This window comes from Cetorhinus maximus, chromosome 11 (genome assembly GCF_964194155.1).
Source record: "Cetorhinus maximus chromosome 11, sCetMax3.hap1.1, whole genome shotgun sequence".
NCBI classification, from domain to species: domain Eukaryota; kingdom Metazoa; phylum Chordata; class Chondrichthyes; order Lamniformes; family Cetorhinidae; genus Cetorhinus; species Cetorhinus maximus.
Window position 1 is genome coordinate 60562852 of NC_135889.1, and position 18663 is coordinate 60581514.

Here is an 18663-nt window from a genome sequence, read left to right on the forward strand (position 1 = left end):
TGGCAGTCAATTTGTAGAATGCACGGTCCCACAAACTGAAAAAAGATAAATGACCAGTTGACAGGGAATTTGTCAGATGCACTTCAAAACATCCAACTGACTATCCAATGAATATTTGGACTTGACTTACTGGTCTATGAACAATTACTGGTATTTATGTAGTGCCTTTTATTATAGTGAAAACATCCCAAAGTGCTTCACAGTTGTGTTAACAGATGCTTGATGTGAGAATAATCCACCACTAGACCACTATGGGCTAGATTTTTTTCATCGAAGGGCTACACAGTTCCAGATTTCTTAGGCCTTCCTTTTTCTTATGTAATATCTAGAAGCTCTGCAGATGATCTTCCAGTGGCTTTGAACCACCTTAGGCTTTGCATCAATGGCTTGAAAGATTTGCTCTAGTAATGTTAATAAGCCCTAGTAATGGTCTGCCCATGGGAAATAATATGCGTTTTCTGAAGTATCACCATGATTACACAAGAGTTTGAGACAATCAGAGATTTACATTCTTCATTTCACAGGGGCAGCAAAAGATGCAACCATGTGCATCATCATATTGCAATAACAAGACACCTTGACTTTGTGAGCACTCTCACCTGAGTCAGTATGTCGTAGTTTGCCAAGTCCTACTCTAAGAACTTGACTGTGTAATCTAGGCCAACACTTAACCTGCAGTATTAAATGAATGTTGCATTATTGGATGAGATGCTAAACAGAGGTCCAATCTACCCATTCAGCTGGCACTATTTCAACAAGAGCAGGGAAATTACCCTGGTGTTTTGGTGACATTTATTCTGTAACCAGCACAAATAGCCTAACTGGTCACTTATCTTGTTGCTATTTGCGGAACTGCTGTGGCGAAATTGACTACCATGTTTGTTGACAATATGACTGCCTGCTAAATGTATTTAACTCTCTTCCCCATCTTTCTTGCTTGCTCCTACTTTTCCCTTTCTTCTTGCTCACTCTCTTTTTCTCTTTTCCACATCCCCCACTGACCTATTGTGAGCTCTGTGACTTGTATTATAAAATATTTTAAATATGCCTAGATTTTATGTTTTGGGTTTGCTGTAGCATTTTTGACCTGAGACTGATGTGTAGATTGCAGAAAGGCAATTTTAACACTGTTAATTGACTTTTACAGTAAAGTACCAGCATTTCTTAATGTGGTTGACATAGCGGGACTTGTGAAGGGTGCCCATGCCGGTCAAGGCCTTGGAAATGCCTTCCTCTCTCACATCAGTGCCTGTGATGCAATCTTTCATCTTACAAGTACGTATATCTTTAAATGTAATCTAATATCACTTCAAATGCCATTTAGTCGCAGTGTTATATAATTTTATATTCGCTCTTGATTCTCTGACTCCATATTACAGTTAGTACTTGCTGATTTCAAGTGTTAGCTTCACTCGGTCGTGGAACTCTTGCCTCAAAGACTAAGGTTGTTGGGTTGAAGCACCTTGTTTAGGCTGACGCTTCAGTGTTGTTCTGGGGGCATCCTGCATTATTGGAGTTGCCATTTTTTGGCTAGAATGTTAAACTATCAGTCTGTTCAGGTAGATGTAAAAGATTCCCTGGCGCTTTTTTTTTTGAAGACGAACATTGAGTTCTCTCAATGTCATGGCCATGACTAACATACATTTCTCAATCAACGCCACCAGAACGGATTAACTGGTTGTTATCTCGTTGCTGTTTGTGGGCCCTTCTGTGTGCAGATTGGATATTGAATCTCTCTACAAAACAGTGACTAAACTTATACAAAATGTTATTGTTTTTTTAAATGAAGCTGTGAGTATGAGAGAAATTGAGACAATATAAACCTGTAACATTTTTGTGTTCTACAAACTTCTGAAGATACACAAAAGAAAACAAAACCTTGAAGGTTTTGAAATTTGACCCGTTCCACTGAATGGGGAAAAAAAGAAGTCTCATCTGTACAACTGGTACTGATGCATTTTAGGAAGTTATGCGCATTGCAGATGCTCAGACTACAAAATCTAGATGCAATTGAGTCATGGCTCCAGGTGCGAAATATCCAGCCATTACTAGGTCTTTTGGCATATCTAAGATCTTCAAGTCATTACTAAATCTTATTCAAAGTTGCAAAATACTACAGTAGATACAGTTAATCACAACATTTGTAATGTTTTGAACCTTTCTTTTTCTCTACATTTTCCTTTTGGACATTAGGAATTTCAGTAACTGTGTTGGGGGGGGTGGGGGAAATGGCAATGAAGAAAATTTCAGAGCATTTTGAATGATTTATGAACCTTTGTGGTGAGATTATGCAATTATAGGGAAATGCACTCTGGCTACGAAATAGCAATTACTGTGTGTCACAGTATGACACTTCCAACATTCAAAATATCTATCACAGCAACTCTTATAGGAGTAATGGGTACCATAGGTAGTTGACGGGTTTTCAATGTAATGCATGCTTACATAAATTATTTAATATTTACATAGTCAATCTCTTAGAATGTTGCACGTGGCTTAAAGCTACACTCCAAATGAATTGAGAGGGGCTAATTGTAAGGAAGGAATGGGAAGAGGCATTTGAAAGGAGGATGGGAAGAAGAGGAAATGGAGTGAAAGAAGGAAGTTGGGAATAAAGGAGGAATTTCTTTATGCAAAGTGGTGAGAATGTAGAATAGATGTTGTGGAATGTTTGATGTAAGTAACACACATGTCAGGCAATGACCATCTCCAACAAAAGAGAGCCTAATTGCTTTGTCATGACATTTGATTGCGTTACCATTGAATTCCCCAACATCAACATGTGGCTGGGGGGGGATGGGGGAGGAGTCACTATTGACCAGAATCTTAACTGGACCAGTCACAGAAATGCTATAGCAAGGAGAGAAAGTTGAAGGCTGACTATTCTGTGGTGAGTAACTCTCACCTGGGACTGCCCAAAGCATTTCCACCACTTAAGGTACAAGGCAGAACTGCAATACTGTCCACTTTCTTGGATGGGTAGAATTGCAATAGCACTTAAACTCGACACCTTCCAGAAAAAACAGTCCTCTTGATTAGTACCCCATCCACCAACTTAAACATCTACTCTCTCTATCACCGTGTACTGTGGCTGCAGCATCTAGTATCTGGAGGACATGGCTGCCTTTGGCACCACCACACAAGCCCATGACCTCGTACACCTAATTCATGGAAATATCATCAACTCCAAGGCATAGTAACATGGAAACATAGAAAATAGGAGCAGGCGTAGGTCATTTAGCCCTTTGAGCCTATTCTGCCATTCAGTATGATCGTGGCTGATCCTCTATCTCATTGCCATACTTCCACGCTTTCCCCATATGTCTTGACATCTTTAGTGTCTGGAATAGACACATGCTATTATAATTTAGACATTTCATCATTGCCGGATTAAAATTCTGGGTCTCTGTACTTAACACAATTATAGTGCTGTCTTCACCTCATGGACTGCAGCAGTTCAGAACGGCAGCACATCACCACCTTCTCAAGGGAAATTTGGGAGGGGAATAAATGCTAACTTTGCCAGGAATGCCCATATCCTGAGAATAAATATGAAAAAAAGCAGATACCAGTGACATATTTAAAGGTAGCCTTGATTTAGACGTACAAATACACTTGCATTTGTGTAGCACCTTTCATGAACATAGGACATCCTAAAGCACTTTACAGCCAATGTAGTGTTCTTGACCTTCAATCACTTTTCTATGAAATGCAACAGTCAATTTGTGCAAGTTCCACAAATAGCAATAACTAGATCATCTGTTTTTAGATGTTGATTGAAGAATAAATATTGTCTAGGACACAGCGGACAACACCATTCCACCACCACCCCGCCTCCCCTCATTTCTTCCCCATCTCCATGATGGGAGTGAAACTAGAGAGAAATGGGAGTTGAGGGCTTGGGCTGGCAGGGCTACATCTGGTGGGCAAAGGATGGGGAGAAGCAATAGAGTCAGCTGAATTAAAACAAAATGCTAGATAGAAGTACTCAGCTTATGACTGCACACAATTTTTGGTGGAGTTTTGAACAGCAATTTATCAGGGTAAGCAACAGTGTGCTGCTTTAACCAATCAGATTAGAGATTCCTCACTGACGTGCACAGAGCCTAACCAGGCAGTGGAAGTTAGAATATTTAATTCAATGTAAAATCATGTACAGAAAGTGAAAGATGGGATAGAGATAAGAGGCATAGAACATGTGAAAAATTACTTTAACTTTGATTTTTAAAAAACATTCTTTCACAATAATGAAAATTTGCAGGACTGAGACTCCATACTTGTAAAAATAAATTTTCAGTGCCAGAAAAATGATAACCTCACACTTGAACGGACAACTCCTAACTTTTTCTGGGATAATTGGTGGATATCTAGTAACTACAGTAACTTCATGCCCTCTTTTTTTGGCATAGACTCTCTTGACAAGCCTGTGGAGGGAAAATTGAACAGCAACTTCTGGTTTTTGTGTTTAACTGCACGTGTGGATGCTGGAGATTGCTGTCTGATTTACTCTGTGATGCCGTTGAGTGTTGACAGGCTCACCATTGCATCCCAAAATGTGTCATGACAGCTGTACATTTTTCCATTTGTTTATAAAACAATGGCCCAGATTTTTTTGGGTTGTAAAGTTTAGTGCATCAAATTTCCTTATGCTGGAAATAGTGGAGTTAATTTTTGTTAATTCTGTATTTTACATTTTGTGTTTTATGTTGTCTGTCAAGCATAAAAAAAAATAGCAGTTTTTCGCTGCTTTTGAGAAACAAACTTTGTTAATTTCCTGTGGGAGATGAGCAGTGCACAATCATACGTTTTGGTATGTGGGTGAGCTTTCTGTGTACTGGAAAGGTTTACTAAATCTGCTGCACTTGGCTTATTACAGCTTGTTGATGTTTAAATTTACTGTCAAATACATCATACAACTACTATTGTCAAATTCTTTTGGTAATTTTAGGGTACTTAAAATGAATGGAAGATTGTTAAATTGCACACCTCTTTGTATATGTCTGCAACAAATGTGGTATTAATTTCAGAACACACCATAGTGTGAAAGTTATCTAAAGACTAAGAATGCTATGTCCGTCTTCTCACTTAAATGGCACATCCCCTCCCTCCCATCTCCCCCCAACAACCCCTCCCCCTCCCTCCCCATCCCACTCCCATGCAAACGTTTAAATTCTAAAAGCATGCTGATCACTTGTCATCCATCAATGGTAGCATGAAAATTACTTGTGGTACAATGCTTGCAAGAAAATCTTTTGTGTGTTAGACATCAGCTTTGTTTTACACAATTAAAGTATTACACGCTAGAATAATTTAAGTTGTATGTGCTAAATGGTGATGTAGTCTTTCTGTAAAGGCTGAATTTGTTTGCTGATGCTGGGCAGCTGTTGACTTATGCTTTGTGTGGAGGGGCTTTGAAATCAGTCATCTTGCTTGTACTTGCATTTTGCCTACAGTTCATATAATATGAAGATGTTACTTTAATTCTTCAAAAGTAAGAATTATAACTTGTCTTCATTTTGTAGTTTCTCGATGGAAATTCTGAAGAAAAATTACTTTTTTTAAACCATCATTCAATTTGTTTCTAATGCATTGCAAGCCATAAATGTTTGGTCAGGTTTCCGTTCAGAAAAATAGGGATAAGATACAAAAGAATTAAACAACAGATTCAATGACCGGGCTTTAGAGGAATTTTATGTTGTGAGCACTTGGTATGTGCCAAGTGTAACTGGGGTAGGTTTATTTTGTTAAAATTTTTTTGTTCACCAAGTGCAACATTTTATGCTTCAAATGGAGAACGGTGCTTTGTCTTATGTATTTCCGGAGAGAACCTATTGGTACAGTTTGGCTGATGTGTTATGCTAGCTTGGTTTCTCTTGTGTTTATAGCTTGTAGCTGCTATATTACATGTGGAGAGATATAGAAGGTAGCATTGATTTTTTATTTTGTAATGCCATTAACTAACAAAGGAACTTTTATTCTAATTAGAAAGTGCCTTTTTTATTTGAATTACCAGTGGGACCTGCAATGGCTGTGACTTCTTGAGCTCTTCTACTCTGCAATTCCATCCATGACCATCAGTCTGCATCCTTGTTGTTTTATCCTCCAGTGTTCTCTTCTGTGCTGACTGAAACCTCTTTGCCTCTATCAGGACAACATGGCTTAACTTTAACAAATTGCTTGCAGCTTTAAGTTCTTCGTTCTACTTTTTATTCATTCACAGAATGTGGTTGTCATTGGCAAGGTCAGCATTTATGCCCATCTCTAATTGCCCTTGAGAAGGTGCTGGTAAGCCACCTTCTTGAACCCCCTTTGTCTTTGTGGTGATAATACTCATACAGTGCTGTTTGGTAGGGAGCTCCAAGATTTTGACTGAATGATGATGGGGAAACAGCAATATGTTTCCAAGTCAAGATAGTATTTGACGTGGAGGTGATGACCTCATGCATCTGCTGCCCTTGTCTTTCTGTGAGGTATAAGTGGTGGGTTTGAGAGAGAAACAATTGAAGAAACCTTTATGAACTGCTGCAGTGCATCTTGTTGATGTCACCATGTTGCTTCTGTGATGGACGGCATGAATGTGTTGGATGGGGTGCCAAATGAGCTGCTTTGTCCTGGCTGGTGTTTAACTTTTGAGTGTTGCTGGAGCTACACTCACCCATGCAAGTGGTGAGTATTCTATCCTGCTCCTGATTTGTGCCTTGTAGATGGTGGAAAGGCTTTGGGAAGTTGGGAGGTGAGTCGCTTGCTGCAGAATACCCAACTTTTGACCTGCTTTTGTTACTATAGTATTTATGTAGCTGGTCCAGTGACCTTCAGGATGTTGATGGTGGAGATTCAGTAATGGCAATATCTTTGAACGTCATGGTGGCTAGACCTCTCCTATTGGAGTTAGCTACTGCTGGGACAAGCGGTACTTGTCACTTATTAGCCCATCCCTGAATGTTTGCTTTTGTTGCATGTGGGCAGGGACTACTTCAAAATCTGAGGAATTACTAGTGGAACTGAATAGTGTGCAATCATCAGCGATTATCCCCACCCTTTGACCTTATAATGGAAGAAGACTATTGATGAAGCAGCTGTAAATGGTTGGGCCTAGGACACTACCCTGAAGAACTCCTGCAGTGATGTCTTAGGGCTGGGATGATTTGGTTCCAACAATCATAATGTTCTTTTTCTGCTAGGTATGACTACTGTCTTACTAGGGCTCCTTGGTGCTCCGCTCAGTCAAATGCTACTTTGATGTCCAGGGCAGTCACTCTTAGCTCACCTCTGGAATTCAGCTCATCGTTCTTATTTGAACCAAGGCTGTAATGAAGTCTGGAGTCGAGTGATCCTGTGGGACTTAAACTGAGCATTGGTTAGCAGGTTATTGGCGAGTAAGTGCAGCTTCATAGAACTGTTGACGACACCCTCCATCAGTTGTTGATAATTGATTTGAGATTTAGCTGGTTTGGATTTGTCCTTCTGTTTTCTGTCTTATTGTCCAATCTCCACTTAACACCCGAGAACCTGTTTGTTCTTGGGGAACTGGTACCTATGATATTAATAATAAAAGTTGAAAATTTAATCACATGCTCCTTCCTTCAGGCTTGGCGATGCCAGGACTTGCTGCCCTGGTGGCTTACAAATTGGAATTGTTTCTCCACACCCTGCCTTCTCCAAATTTGCCATTTTTTTGGCTGCTCTGTTGGGACTGCTGCCTTCGCCCAGTGTTGTCTACTAAGTTAGCTGCTAGCCACCTGTTACTAGTTGGGAATCTAGATGTATTTTTGATTAACAAATAAAAAATGAGTGACAGACCCTGTCATTGGTGATCTCAATGCTCATATTTGCATTGGTACTTTACCCTTTTTATGCAGGTATTGGTAAAATGAAAAGCAGAATATGTGACTTTTTAGATCGTTAGTGTATGCTTTATTTCTTTAACTGCTGTTTTGATGCCTGTCAAAATGGTGTGCAACACAGGTGAAAATGTAGACTTCAAAATCTTGGAAACACTAGCAATGTATGCGTAGAGGAGATATCGTCAGCTCGCCTAACCTGAATAACTATCCTGTCCAGCAGAAGAAATAAGTCCAACCAATAACTAGCATCTCGAATAGGGCACATCATGCCATTGTATTGTACATGAAGAGCAGAGACTAGTCTGATACGTGAGAAATAGGAGCAAGGGTATATCATTCAGCCCCTCAGCCTGCTCTGCTATTTAATAGAATCATGGCTCAGTCCTACATGTCTGACCCCTTATCCTGAGGCTGTGCTGAGAGTTCTAGATTCCCCAGCCAGGGAAAATAACCTCTGTGCCTACCCTGTTAAGCCCCTTCAGAATCTTGTATGTTTCAATTACATCACACCTCATTCTTCCAAACTCCAGGGAACATAGACCCATTTTACACAGCCTCTCTTTTCATTCATTCATGGGATGTGGGCTTTGCTGGCTGGACCAGCATTTATTGCCCATCTCTAGTTCCCCTTGAGAAGGTGGTGGTGAGCTGCCTTCTTGAACTGCTGCAGTCCATGTGGCGTAGGTACACCCACAGTGCTGTTAGGAAGGGAGTTCCAGGATTTTGACCCAACGACAGTGAAGGAACCGTGATATATTTCCAAGTCAGGATGATGAGTGTTCTCATCCTTCTAGATGGTAGTGGTCATGGGTTTGGAAGGTGCTGTCTAAGGAGCCTTGGTGAATTCCTGCAGTGCATCTTGTAGAATGTACACACAGCTGCTACTATGTGCCAGTGGTGGAGGGAGTGATTGTTTGTGGATGTGGTGCCAATCAAGTGGGCTGCTTTGTCCTGGACAATGTCAAGCTTCTTGAGTGTTGTGGGAGCTGCACTCATCCAGGCATGTGAGGAGCATTCCATCACACTCCTGACTTGTTCCTTGTAGTTGGTGGACAGGCTTTGGGGAGTCAGGAGCTGGGTTAGTCGTCGCATGATTCCTAGCCTCTACCTGCTCTTGTAGCCACAGTATTTATCTGGCTACCCCAGGAATATATGCCTATCCCAAGAACTAATCTAGTGAACCTTCACTGTATGGCCTCCAGGGCAAACATATCTTTCCTTAGATATGTAAAACAACTATGCACAATACTTCAGGTTTAGCCTCCTCAAAACCCTTTAATAATTGTAGCAAGACTTCCTTACTGTACTCGAGAGCTCTTGCAATAAAGGCCAACATGCCATTTACCTTCCTAATTGCTTGCTGTACCTGCATGCTTATCTTTTGTGTTCCTTGTCTTGAGACACCCAAGTCTTTCTGAATGTCAACATTTTAATGTTTCATGCCTTTTTAAAAAAACTTTTGCTTTTCTGTTCTTTAAATCAAAGTGAATAACCCTACTCTTCCCCACATTATACTCCATCCATCACCTTGTTGCCAATTCACCTCACTGTCTAAATTTCTTTGCAGTCTCTTTGTTGTGCTTCTTAAAGCTTACATTCCCATCTAACTTTGTATCATCAGTCAACTTAGATACATTACCTATGGAAGGGCTTCCCAAATCTTGGGCTGCGGGATGAAATTTGGGAGTCGCAACATACAAAATCGTAATGGTAGCTGTGGAGCTGAGACTCCGTTCTGGGACCGGCTCTGAGGTTCCATGATGTACTTTTTCCCATCTCGGAGTCTCAGTGGGAATACTGATTGATGGAATACTGATTGATGGAATACTGATTGATGGAATACTGATTGATGGAATACTGATTGATGGAATACTGATTGATGGAATACTGATTGATGGAATACTGATTGATGGAATACTAAATGGGGGAGGAGGACATGATGTAATTGGAGAGTTGGGGCAGGAAGTATCTTCATGCTTAAAATGTGTGAACACCTCATTGATATGACAGCCAGTGCTTCTAATTTTCAGTTGAACAGTGCAAAAGTGATTTGATACAAGTAAGTCCCCATTTTAAGTTGCCTTATTAACTTTAATGTCGTGGATAAAGAGCCATGCCGGGGCCGACAGAGTGTGCGTGACCCAATCCGCGTCATTTTGGAGCGACCTCTCATGCTCTTCACTTCCCTGCTCGACCATCCCCTCTCTTTGCTTCCCTGCTCGACCATCCCCTTTCTTTGCTTCCCTGCTCGACCATCCCCTCTCTTTGCTTCCCTGCTCGACCATCCCCCCTCTTTGCTTCCCTGCCTGACTATCCTGGTCGCTGCTTCCCTGCTCTGTTTTATTGTCTTGATATCATAGTAAATGTTATAATGCTGCTGCTTTGTAGTCTTGATACAGTGGTGAAGGTTATAATGTTGTTGTTTTGTCATCTTCTGGCTCTTTGATACAGTACTAAAGGCTATTATATACGACTGTTTTGTTTTATTTTGGCACTTCAATAATAAAATAATGATGGTTACTATCCTGCTGTTTTGTCTTATTTTGATGTTTTTCCCTATCTACTCTGTCCAGACTCCTCATGATTTTGAATACCTCTATCAAATCTCCTCTCAGTCTTCTCTTCTCCAAGGAAAACAGCCCCAACCACTCCAATCTGCCTATGTAACTGAAGTTCCTCATCCCTGGAACCATTTTCATGAATCTTTTCTGCACTTTATCTAATGCCTGTAAACTTTCCTAAAGTGTAGTGAGATGTGAATCTTGCATATTAACCTTTTATGTAGCACCTTATGTACTGCTTTTTGGAAATCCAAGTATATTACCTCTACTGGCTACCTCTTAACTGCCCTGCTAGTTACATCCTCGAAAACTCTAATAAACTTGTTAAACATGATTTCCCCCTCATAATCCATGTTGACTTAATACAGTCTAGCAGCAATTTTCAAAGTGCATTGCTCAACCTTGAATAAAAGTGTTACTGTTGCTAACTTCCAATCTGCTGGGATTGTTCCAGAATCTAGGGAATTTTAGAAAATCATAGCCAGTGCATCGACTATCTCTGCAGCTACCTCTTTTAGAACCCTAGGATGTAGGCCATCAGGCCCGGGGATTTATTGGCTTTTAGTCCCACAGGGCAGAATTTTTCTTCCCATGGGTGGGTGCACGCTCGACCCGAACGGAAGTGAAATAGTGCGCGATGATGTCGGCCGTGCATCCCGATGTCATCGCGCGCACTCGTGATCTTTTGGTCGCCGGGCACACGTGAGAACGGTAGCGTGCCTCCTGACAATTAAGAGGCCTATTAAGGCCCTTAAATGATTAAATAGGTTGCATTTTTCGCTGCTCACTCAACCATTCGGTTGGCAGGCAGACGAATAGGCCAGACAACCTTTTGCATTTTTCACAAAACCTCATCCAAGGGCGGGATGAGGTTTCCAACGGTTACTAAAAAAGAAGTTAAAAATTTTGAACGTCGTTTTTTACATGTCCTTCTTCATGTGACTGAGTCACATGTGGGGACAAGTTTACATAACTTGTAAAATGCTTATTTTTGTATTTAAAACTTTTCAGCTCCCTGAGGCAGCTCTGTGCCACCTTGTAACCATGTCTTTGTAATGGCAATTAAGTCTAGACTATTTATCTCTATTTGTAGGCCCTAATGTGAGTCAACATTTTTGATAATCATTCTTATGTCGTTGAAATTGCTGCTTAAACTGCTGGACTAAACTTGAGAGCTATAGTCAGATGTGCAGTGCCTGATCAACTTATGGCAAACTTCAAAAATTTGAAAAATAAAAATTACAAGGCATGGCACTGAATGTTTGTGATATTTTGTGCCTAAGGCACTTCGTGCTAAAATTAATGCATGTAGCTAACACTATGTTGTCATAGAAATACATATGCCATGTCAGTGATTAATATTGTATAAAAATGAACCCTCTTAAGTTCTTAACCAAAACAGAGTTACCTGGAAAAACTCAGCAGGTCTGGCAGCATCGGTGGAGAAGAAATCAGTTGACGTTTCGAGTCCTCACGACCCTTCGGCAGAACTGAGGTATAGTTAGGAGAGAGGTGAAATATAAGCTGGTCTAAGGTGGAGGGTGGGGGGAGAGAGAAGTTGAGGGTGGGGTGGTGGTGGGGATAAGCAAGCAGTGATAGGAGAAGATAATCAAAAGATGTCACAGACAAAAGGATCAAAGAGGTGTTGAAGGTGGTGATATTATCTAAGAGAAGTGCTAATTAAGAATGGAAGGCAGGATACTCAAGGTACAGCTCTAGTGGGGGTGGGGTGGAAAGACTAACAAAGTTTTAGTTTTAGATTGAAAAATAATGGAAATAGGTGGGAAAAGAAGAATCTATATAAATTATTGAAAAAAAAGGGGGAGGGGGAAGAAACGGGGTGGGGATGGGGGGAGGGGGAGTTTAAGATCTAAAGTTGTTGAATTCAATATTCAGCCCGGAAGGCTGTAAAGTGTCTAGTCGGAAGATGAGGTGCTGTTCCTCCAGTTTGCGTTGAGCTTCGCTGGAACAATGCAGCAAGCCAAAGACAGACATGTGGGCAAGAGAACAGGGTGGTGTGTTGAAATGGCAAGCGACAGGGAGGTTTGGGTCTTTCTTGCGGACAGACCGCAGGTGTTCTGCAAAGCGGTCGCCCAGTTTGTGTTTGGCCTCTCCAATGTAGAGGAGACCGCATTGGGAGCAACGAATGCATTAGACTAAGTTAGGGGAAATGCAAGTGAAATGCTGCTTCACTTGAAAGGAGTGTTTGGGCCCTTGGACGGTGAGGAGAGAGGAAGTGAAGGGGCAGGTGTTGCATCTTCTGCGTGGGCATGGGGAGGTGCCATAGGTGGGGGTTGAGGAGTAAGGGGTGATGGAGGAGTGGACCAGGGTGTCCCGGAGGGAACGATCCCTACGGAATGCCGCCAGGGGTGGTGAAGGGAAGGTGTGTTTGGTGGTGGCATCATGCTGGAGTTGGCGGAAATGGCGGAGGATGATCCTTTGAATGCAGAGGCTGGTGGGGTGATAAGTGAGGACAAGTGGGACCCTATCATGTTTCTGGGAAGGAGGAGAAGGCGTGAGGGCGGATGCACGGGATATGGGCCGGACATAGTTGAGGGCCCTGTCAACGACCGTGGGTGGAAAACCTCGGTTAAGGAAGAAGGAGGACATGTCAGAGGAGCTGTTTTTGAAGGTAGCGTCATCAGAACAGATGCGACGGAGGCGAAGGAACTGAGAGAATGGGATGGAGTCCTTACAGGAAGCGGGGTGTGAGGAGCTGTAGTCGAGGTAGCTGTGGGAGTCTTAAGTTCTTGCTTGTTTCCAACCTTCTCTACCTTTGCCACCAAACTCCATCCCAACCTGCAGATTCCCTTTGGCTGTGTTCATTGCTTCATTGGCTTGCGCTCAGTTGGCCTTTGGGCTGATGTCAGCTGCCTAGCCACCTCCTGAACTGTCCCACAAGTCTTTAGGGCAGCCCTCTATTGGCCTGTTCTTTCCCGGTTGTGCTTCATTCCTCTGCTAGCTCCAAGTTAGATCCTGCTAGTGGATTAAGCTCCATTCAGTTGCTTGTCACCTTGATTGAGATTTGTTTTTCTGCTGGTTTTTGCACATTGTTCTGCTGCTCTTGGTTCCTGGACCATTTTTTGTTCTGCCGATGACTCCTGGATCAAGCAACCCTGCACTGGCTCCAGAATTCCTCTTGACTCCTCCATTGCCTCCTGACCTGAGGCTTCCCCCTCATGACAGGCCTTCAAGATAAATAATGCCCATAGGCTGCTATTCTAGGAGAGAGTGCCCCCACTCCCTGTCCTTGTTTTTCTGCCAACCCCTCTACTCTCAGCTGTGTCTGCTTTTGCATTCCCCATCTTTAGCGTCCAGGCTGCCCCTCTAGAACAAATGCTGTCTTTTTTTTTGCTGCTCAAGGCAGTAATCACGGCAACCTCATCCTCTGTTCCCAGTGACCATCCTGCCCAGCTCATTCCTCATGGTTTAACTTCCTCCCTATTCATCTTACTTCTTACACTGTCCTTTCTCCAAACGCCCCAGTGCATTATCAATAATTGCCCCTCTGTTTTGCTCTCCAGAATGTTTGCCCATTCCAGGCGAAGGTCCTCTCCATTCACAAGTGCAGCACGTATGCATTTATGGACGTTGGACTGAAGGAAATTTGATTTGCTGGCGGGACTTCCCAACCCCCAACAATCGCCAAAGCCTTCATCCCTTGCAATGTATTTTATCATTTTCTCTGAACAAACTGCTGTGGGTAGTGGTGTATCTTTGGCCCTATCTCTCATTCTTCTAGTACCACCGCCTCCCATTTAACCTTTTTTTACTTAAATGCCTTGTCATTTGCTGTCCTCCCAAGAACTACATGGACTGAGTCCTGTCATTGGCTTCTGCCAAGTGAATTCTCATCCCCTGTAATTATAGCCTACACCTAAAATCTCTCTTTCTCTTTTTGTCCCCACTGTTCTGACATCCTTCGTGTCCCCTCTCAATTGCGCCCTTGGCCAAATCCTTATCGTTTTTTTACTTTTTCTTATTCTTTTATGGGACGTGGGTGTCTCTGGAAAGGCCAGGATTTGTTGCCCATCCCTAATTGTCCTTGAAATGAGCAGCTCACTTAGTTAAGAGTCAGCCACATTGAAGTCTGTAGTGTTGCAGTGGGCAGCAGAGAAGCCCAATTGATGAAATTTAGGGTAAATAAAATTGATCCAGTACTGTCCACAGTTGCAGACTGCAATAACTAAAGGTTAATTTGCAGCAGAGGATATGTATTTATCCATTTTGCATGGCTATCATTAAATCACATTACAATGATGAAAATGGGATTCTTGCAGGTTGCTTTGTATTTGGTTACAGAAACCTATCAATTGTTGTACACAGCAAAGAACATTAAATTCAAGGCTTTGCCATATACATTGAGTTGTGTCTCACATAGACTTGTGTCCTCATTGTTTTTCTCTGTTCATTTTTTACAATATTGTACAATGATATGTGTAGTTTAATTGGGTCCCATAGTTTGTTTCAGTAACTGCAGATTTAAGTAGAAAGGGTAATTTGTTTTTTCTTTCTCTCCTTTTTCTGAAGTATTAGGATTAGCGAGATGCATGCAGTCTGCAAGAGAGCCTTGCATCCACAAGTTGAACAATAAAAAGCAATTGTGCAGATTCAATAAGTCAAACATGGGAACACTCAAATAATTGAAATAAATCAAGCAAGTTAATTATTGAAGTTTCCGTTGTCTACACTTTGATTTAGTTATTTTTTATACTGTGTGGTCCTCTTTTTTAAATACTGATCTCTGTTTAGTGTATTGCTTTTTTGTGCTTTTAAATTAATCTTTCTCTGTCTGGATCTCCATAAGTGTGGTGGTCTCATTCCTAATTCAGATCACCTTTTCAGCCTCTATAATACTTAATAGCAAATGGGAACAGAACCAAGAGGAACAAAGACTTATTAAGCACTCTTATTTTTATGGTTGCAAATGTGAGGTTGAAAGCAATCTAAGGGTTTCAGGAAATTAGGATTTAGGAGCAGGAGTCGGCCATTCAGCCTTTCGAGTGTGCTTCCCCCATTCAAGAAGATCATGGCTGATCTGGTTGTGGTCTCAACTCCATTCCTATCTGCCCCCCATAACCCTTGACTCCCTTGTCTATCAAAAAATTGTCTAACTCTGCCTTGAATAAATTCAATGACCCAGCCTCCACTGCTTTTTGGGTAAGAGAATTTCACAGACTGTCGACCCTCTGATAGAAGAAAATTCTCCTAATCTCAGTCTTAAATGGGAGCCGCCTTATTCTTAAACTGTCCCCTGGTTCTAGTCTCCTTGACAAGTGGAAATATACTCCTGGTATTTACCCCATCAGGTCCCTTCAGGATCTTGTATATTTCAATAAGATTACCAATTAGAGCTTGCCCACCAGATAAAGACCTATTTATCCATACTTTATGCTTCCAGTTAGCTAACCAATCTTTTTATCTATGTTAAAATGTTACTCCCTACACATACGTGCTCTTATGTTGTGTAGTAATCTTTCATGAGGCACCTTATTAAATGCCTTTTGAAAATTCAAGAATGCCACATTTAAACTGCACCTTCCTAAAGTAGTCTGATTTGCTGAAAAGGTTAACTACTATTCTGCATGGCCAAATCTAAATCTGCATATATATTGTAGGTATTATTTTTCTCTGAAATGCCAGTCACAGTTGCCAAAACACAACCTTGGTTGATCAGTAAATTAGTGTTAATGCTAGCTATGTCATCATGCCAGTTAACTTTCAGCTAATAAAATTTTTTAAAAATTGCTTGGTGTGTGGACTTTTACATGAAGGAAACGTGTAGTAGGGCTGAGATCTACAGGAACAATATGCTTGAAACTTGGTTATTTGTCTAAAATCTATTTTCGCATTCTAGCCACATTTATTTTGAAAGAGTGATATTGATATTGCTACTAAAAAATATTTTAAAGCTGCAATTTAATTGCAAGAAGATCTAATGCAACTTGTTACTTTCACAAATGATTTTGTGAATAAAACTATCACTGGGCTATGCACTGATTGCGATCTCCCAGATCTCTACATCTCTGAGCCAGCTGCTGCAAGATTTGCACAACTATTTTAGGGCTGACTCTGCTCCCTTTTTTCTCCCCTCTTTGTGGAGAGAATCTATGGTTTCCACTGAATGCTTTCTCATGGTTGAATTCAGCATCTGTCATGGTATGGAGCTCATCTTCCATTTCCAAATCACTTAATTTACAATTAACTAGTGAAAGAATACATTTAAGATGAAAGAAATCCAAGTTTCAAACAACATTGTTAGTCTGTATGACTGTGGGTTGGAATTTTGAATTACACGAGTTACCAGGAACTTGTCAAGTGAAAACAGTTGCTTATTTTCTGACCGTGTTTGAATTTGGTATGAAGTAACAAATTAATCACATTTCAGACTGGCAACTATTTAAATAAAATAAGAATTGACTTCAGAAAATTATTTAAAAATTAAGGGTCCAAAGCCAAACTGGCTTGTTTTCTGGCGTTAACTCTTTCCTACTTGTAAATTTAATATAAATTCTTATTTTCACAAAAATAACAACTATTCTGATGTGGGAGGGCGTTCAGGATTTGATGCTGAGGGCCTCTACTCTGACATCGATTGGGGATTCTGCTTTATTATTCTGCTGCCTTTTTAACCTTGAATATATCTAGGTTGAAAAAATGGAAATTTACGCTATAGACTGTCAAGAATTGCATGATACAAGCCTTCCAATGTCAGCTTTCAGAATTCATATTTGCTTTTGGCAGAAGCTTCAGATAAAATGGTACATGGTGTGTTTTCATTGCCTGTTGAAAGACTTTCATGCAGTTAAAATAAGCATTTTGATACTGGTTGAATTACAAGTTTTTGTCAGTCTGTTCTCATCATGGATGATTAGACTAAAAGGTCTGCTTGTCTTGACTTGAGATCACCACAGCTTCAGATAACATGCTTCATGATTGAAGGTCGAAATATTTTGAATTCTAATAGGCTGCCAGATGAATTGCCTGAAATAGACTGTAAAATTTCAAGGCTTCCTTTTCCATCTGCCGTGAAAAGAACCGTTGGGAATGGCTGAGCTTGATGATCATAGAATTACTGGATGGTGATTCTAAGACCCTCAAAGAGAAGTTGCTATGGAGATCAGTTCCAAACTGTGAAATGATTCACCTCTGAAAGGCTTGAGGGGCTGAGAAGCTGAACACATCATTGTTCAGGTGGTCATTGGTTAGGAAATTGCTGATGCCTTTGTAATCGGCACTCCTGTGATAGTTAAAGATCTAAAAAGGTTTGTTCTGTGAATGATGTGGGACAACTGGAATGTACATAAGATGGCTTCTTTCAATCATTGCTTGTTTAGCTGGGACAAGTACAGACATAACTTAACTGACAGGGAAATGAATAACTAAAAATAGACCACCATGCGAATTTAAAATAAACCCTCAGCAATTAGCTTTAAAAAATGTGATTCATTCCCAAAAATACTAAAATTGCATTTAAACTGTTTGTAAATCCATTTGTTCTTTACATGTTTTAGATTGTGTTGAAACCCTTATATTGGTAAATGGTATTTTACAGTGGATAGCTACAAGTGTGGTTACTCTATTTACTAGGATATAGGAATAGCATTACAGAATCACTGATTTTTCTTTACAGTGCAGAAGGAGGCCATTCGGCCTATCATGTCTGCACCAACTTCCCAAATGAGCAATTCACTCAGTGCCATTCTCCTGCCTTTTCACATAATCCTGCACATTGTTCCTTTCAAATAACAGTCTAATTCCCTTTTGAATGCCTCAATTGAACCTGCTACCACCACTATCTCGGGCAGTGCATTCCAGACCTTAACCACTCACTGCATGAAAAAAGTTTTTTCTCGTATCGCTTTTGCAAATAACTTTAAATCTGTGCCCGCTTGCTCTTGATCCTTTCACAAGTGGGAACAGTTTCTCTGTATCTACTCTGTCCAGACTCTTCATGATTTTGAATACATTTATCAAATCTTCCCTTGGCCTTCTTTTCTCCAAGGAAACAATCCTAACTACTCTAATCTATTTTCATAACTGGTCTTGTGAATCTTTTCTGCACTCTCTCCAATGCCTTCATACCCTTCCAAAAATATGGCGCCCAGAACTGGACGTAACACTGCAGCTGAGACTGAAGTAGTGTCTTACACAAATTCAACTGTGCTCTGCACTCTGTTAATAAAGTCTAGGACACTCTATGCTTTTTTAACCACTCTGAAGGTGCCAGGATAGGTGAGCAATGTCTTATGCACAAA

The 18663-nt window shown here is 40.9% G+C and overlaps 1 protein-coding gene across 4 annotated transcripts in view; it reads left to right on the top strand.

The window, feature by feature from the left end:
• ola1 (Obg-like ATPase 1) overlaps window positions 1–18663 on the top strand; it is a 204562-nt gene that overhangs the window by 41949 nt on the left and 143950 nt on the right. For 3 of the 4 annotated variants that reach the window (XM_078552075.1, XM_078552077.1, XM_078552076.1), the window contains one exon: window positions 1148–1275. The exons of the other annotated variant lie outside the window; for it this stretch is intronic. In XM_078552075.1, coding sequence (XP_078408201.1) covers window positions 1148–1275 — 128 coding nt within the window. The remainder of the gene's footprint in view (window positions 1–1147; window positions 1276–18663) is intronic. 4 annotated transcript variants of the gene reach the window in all.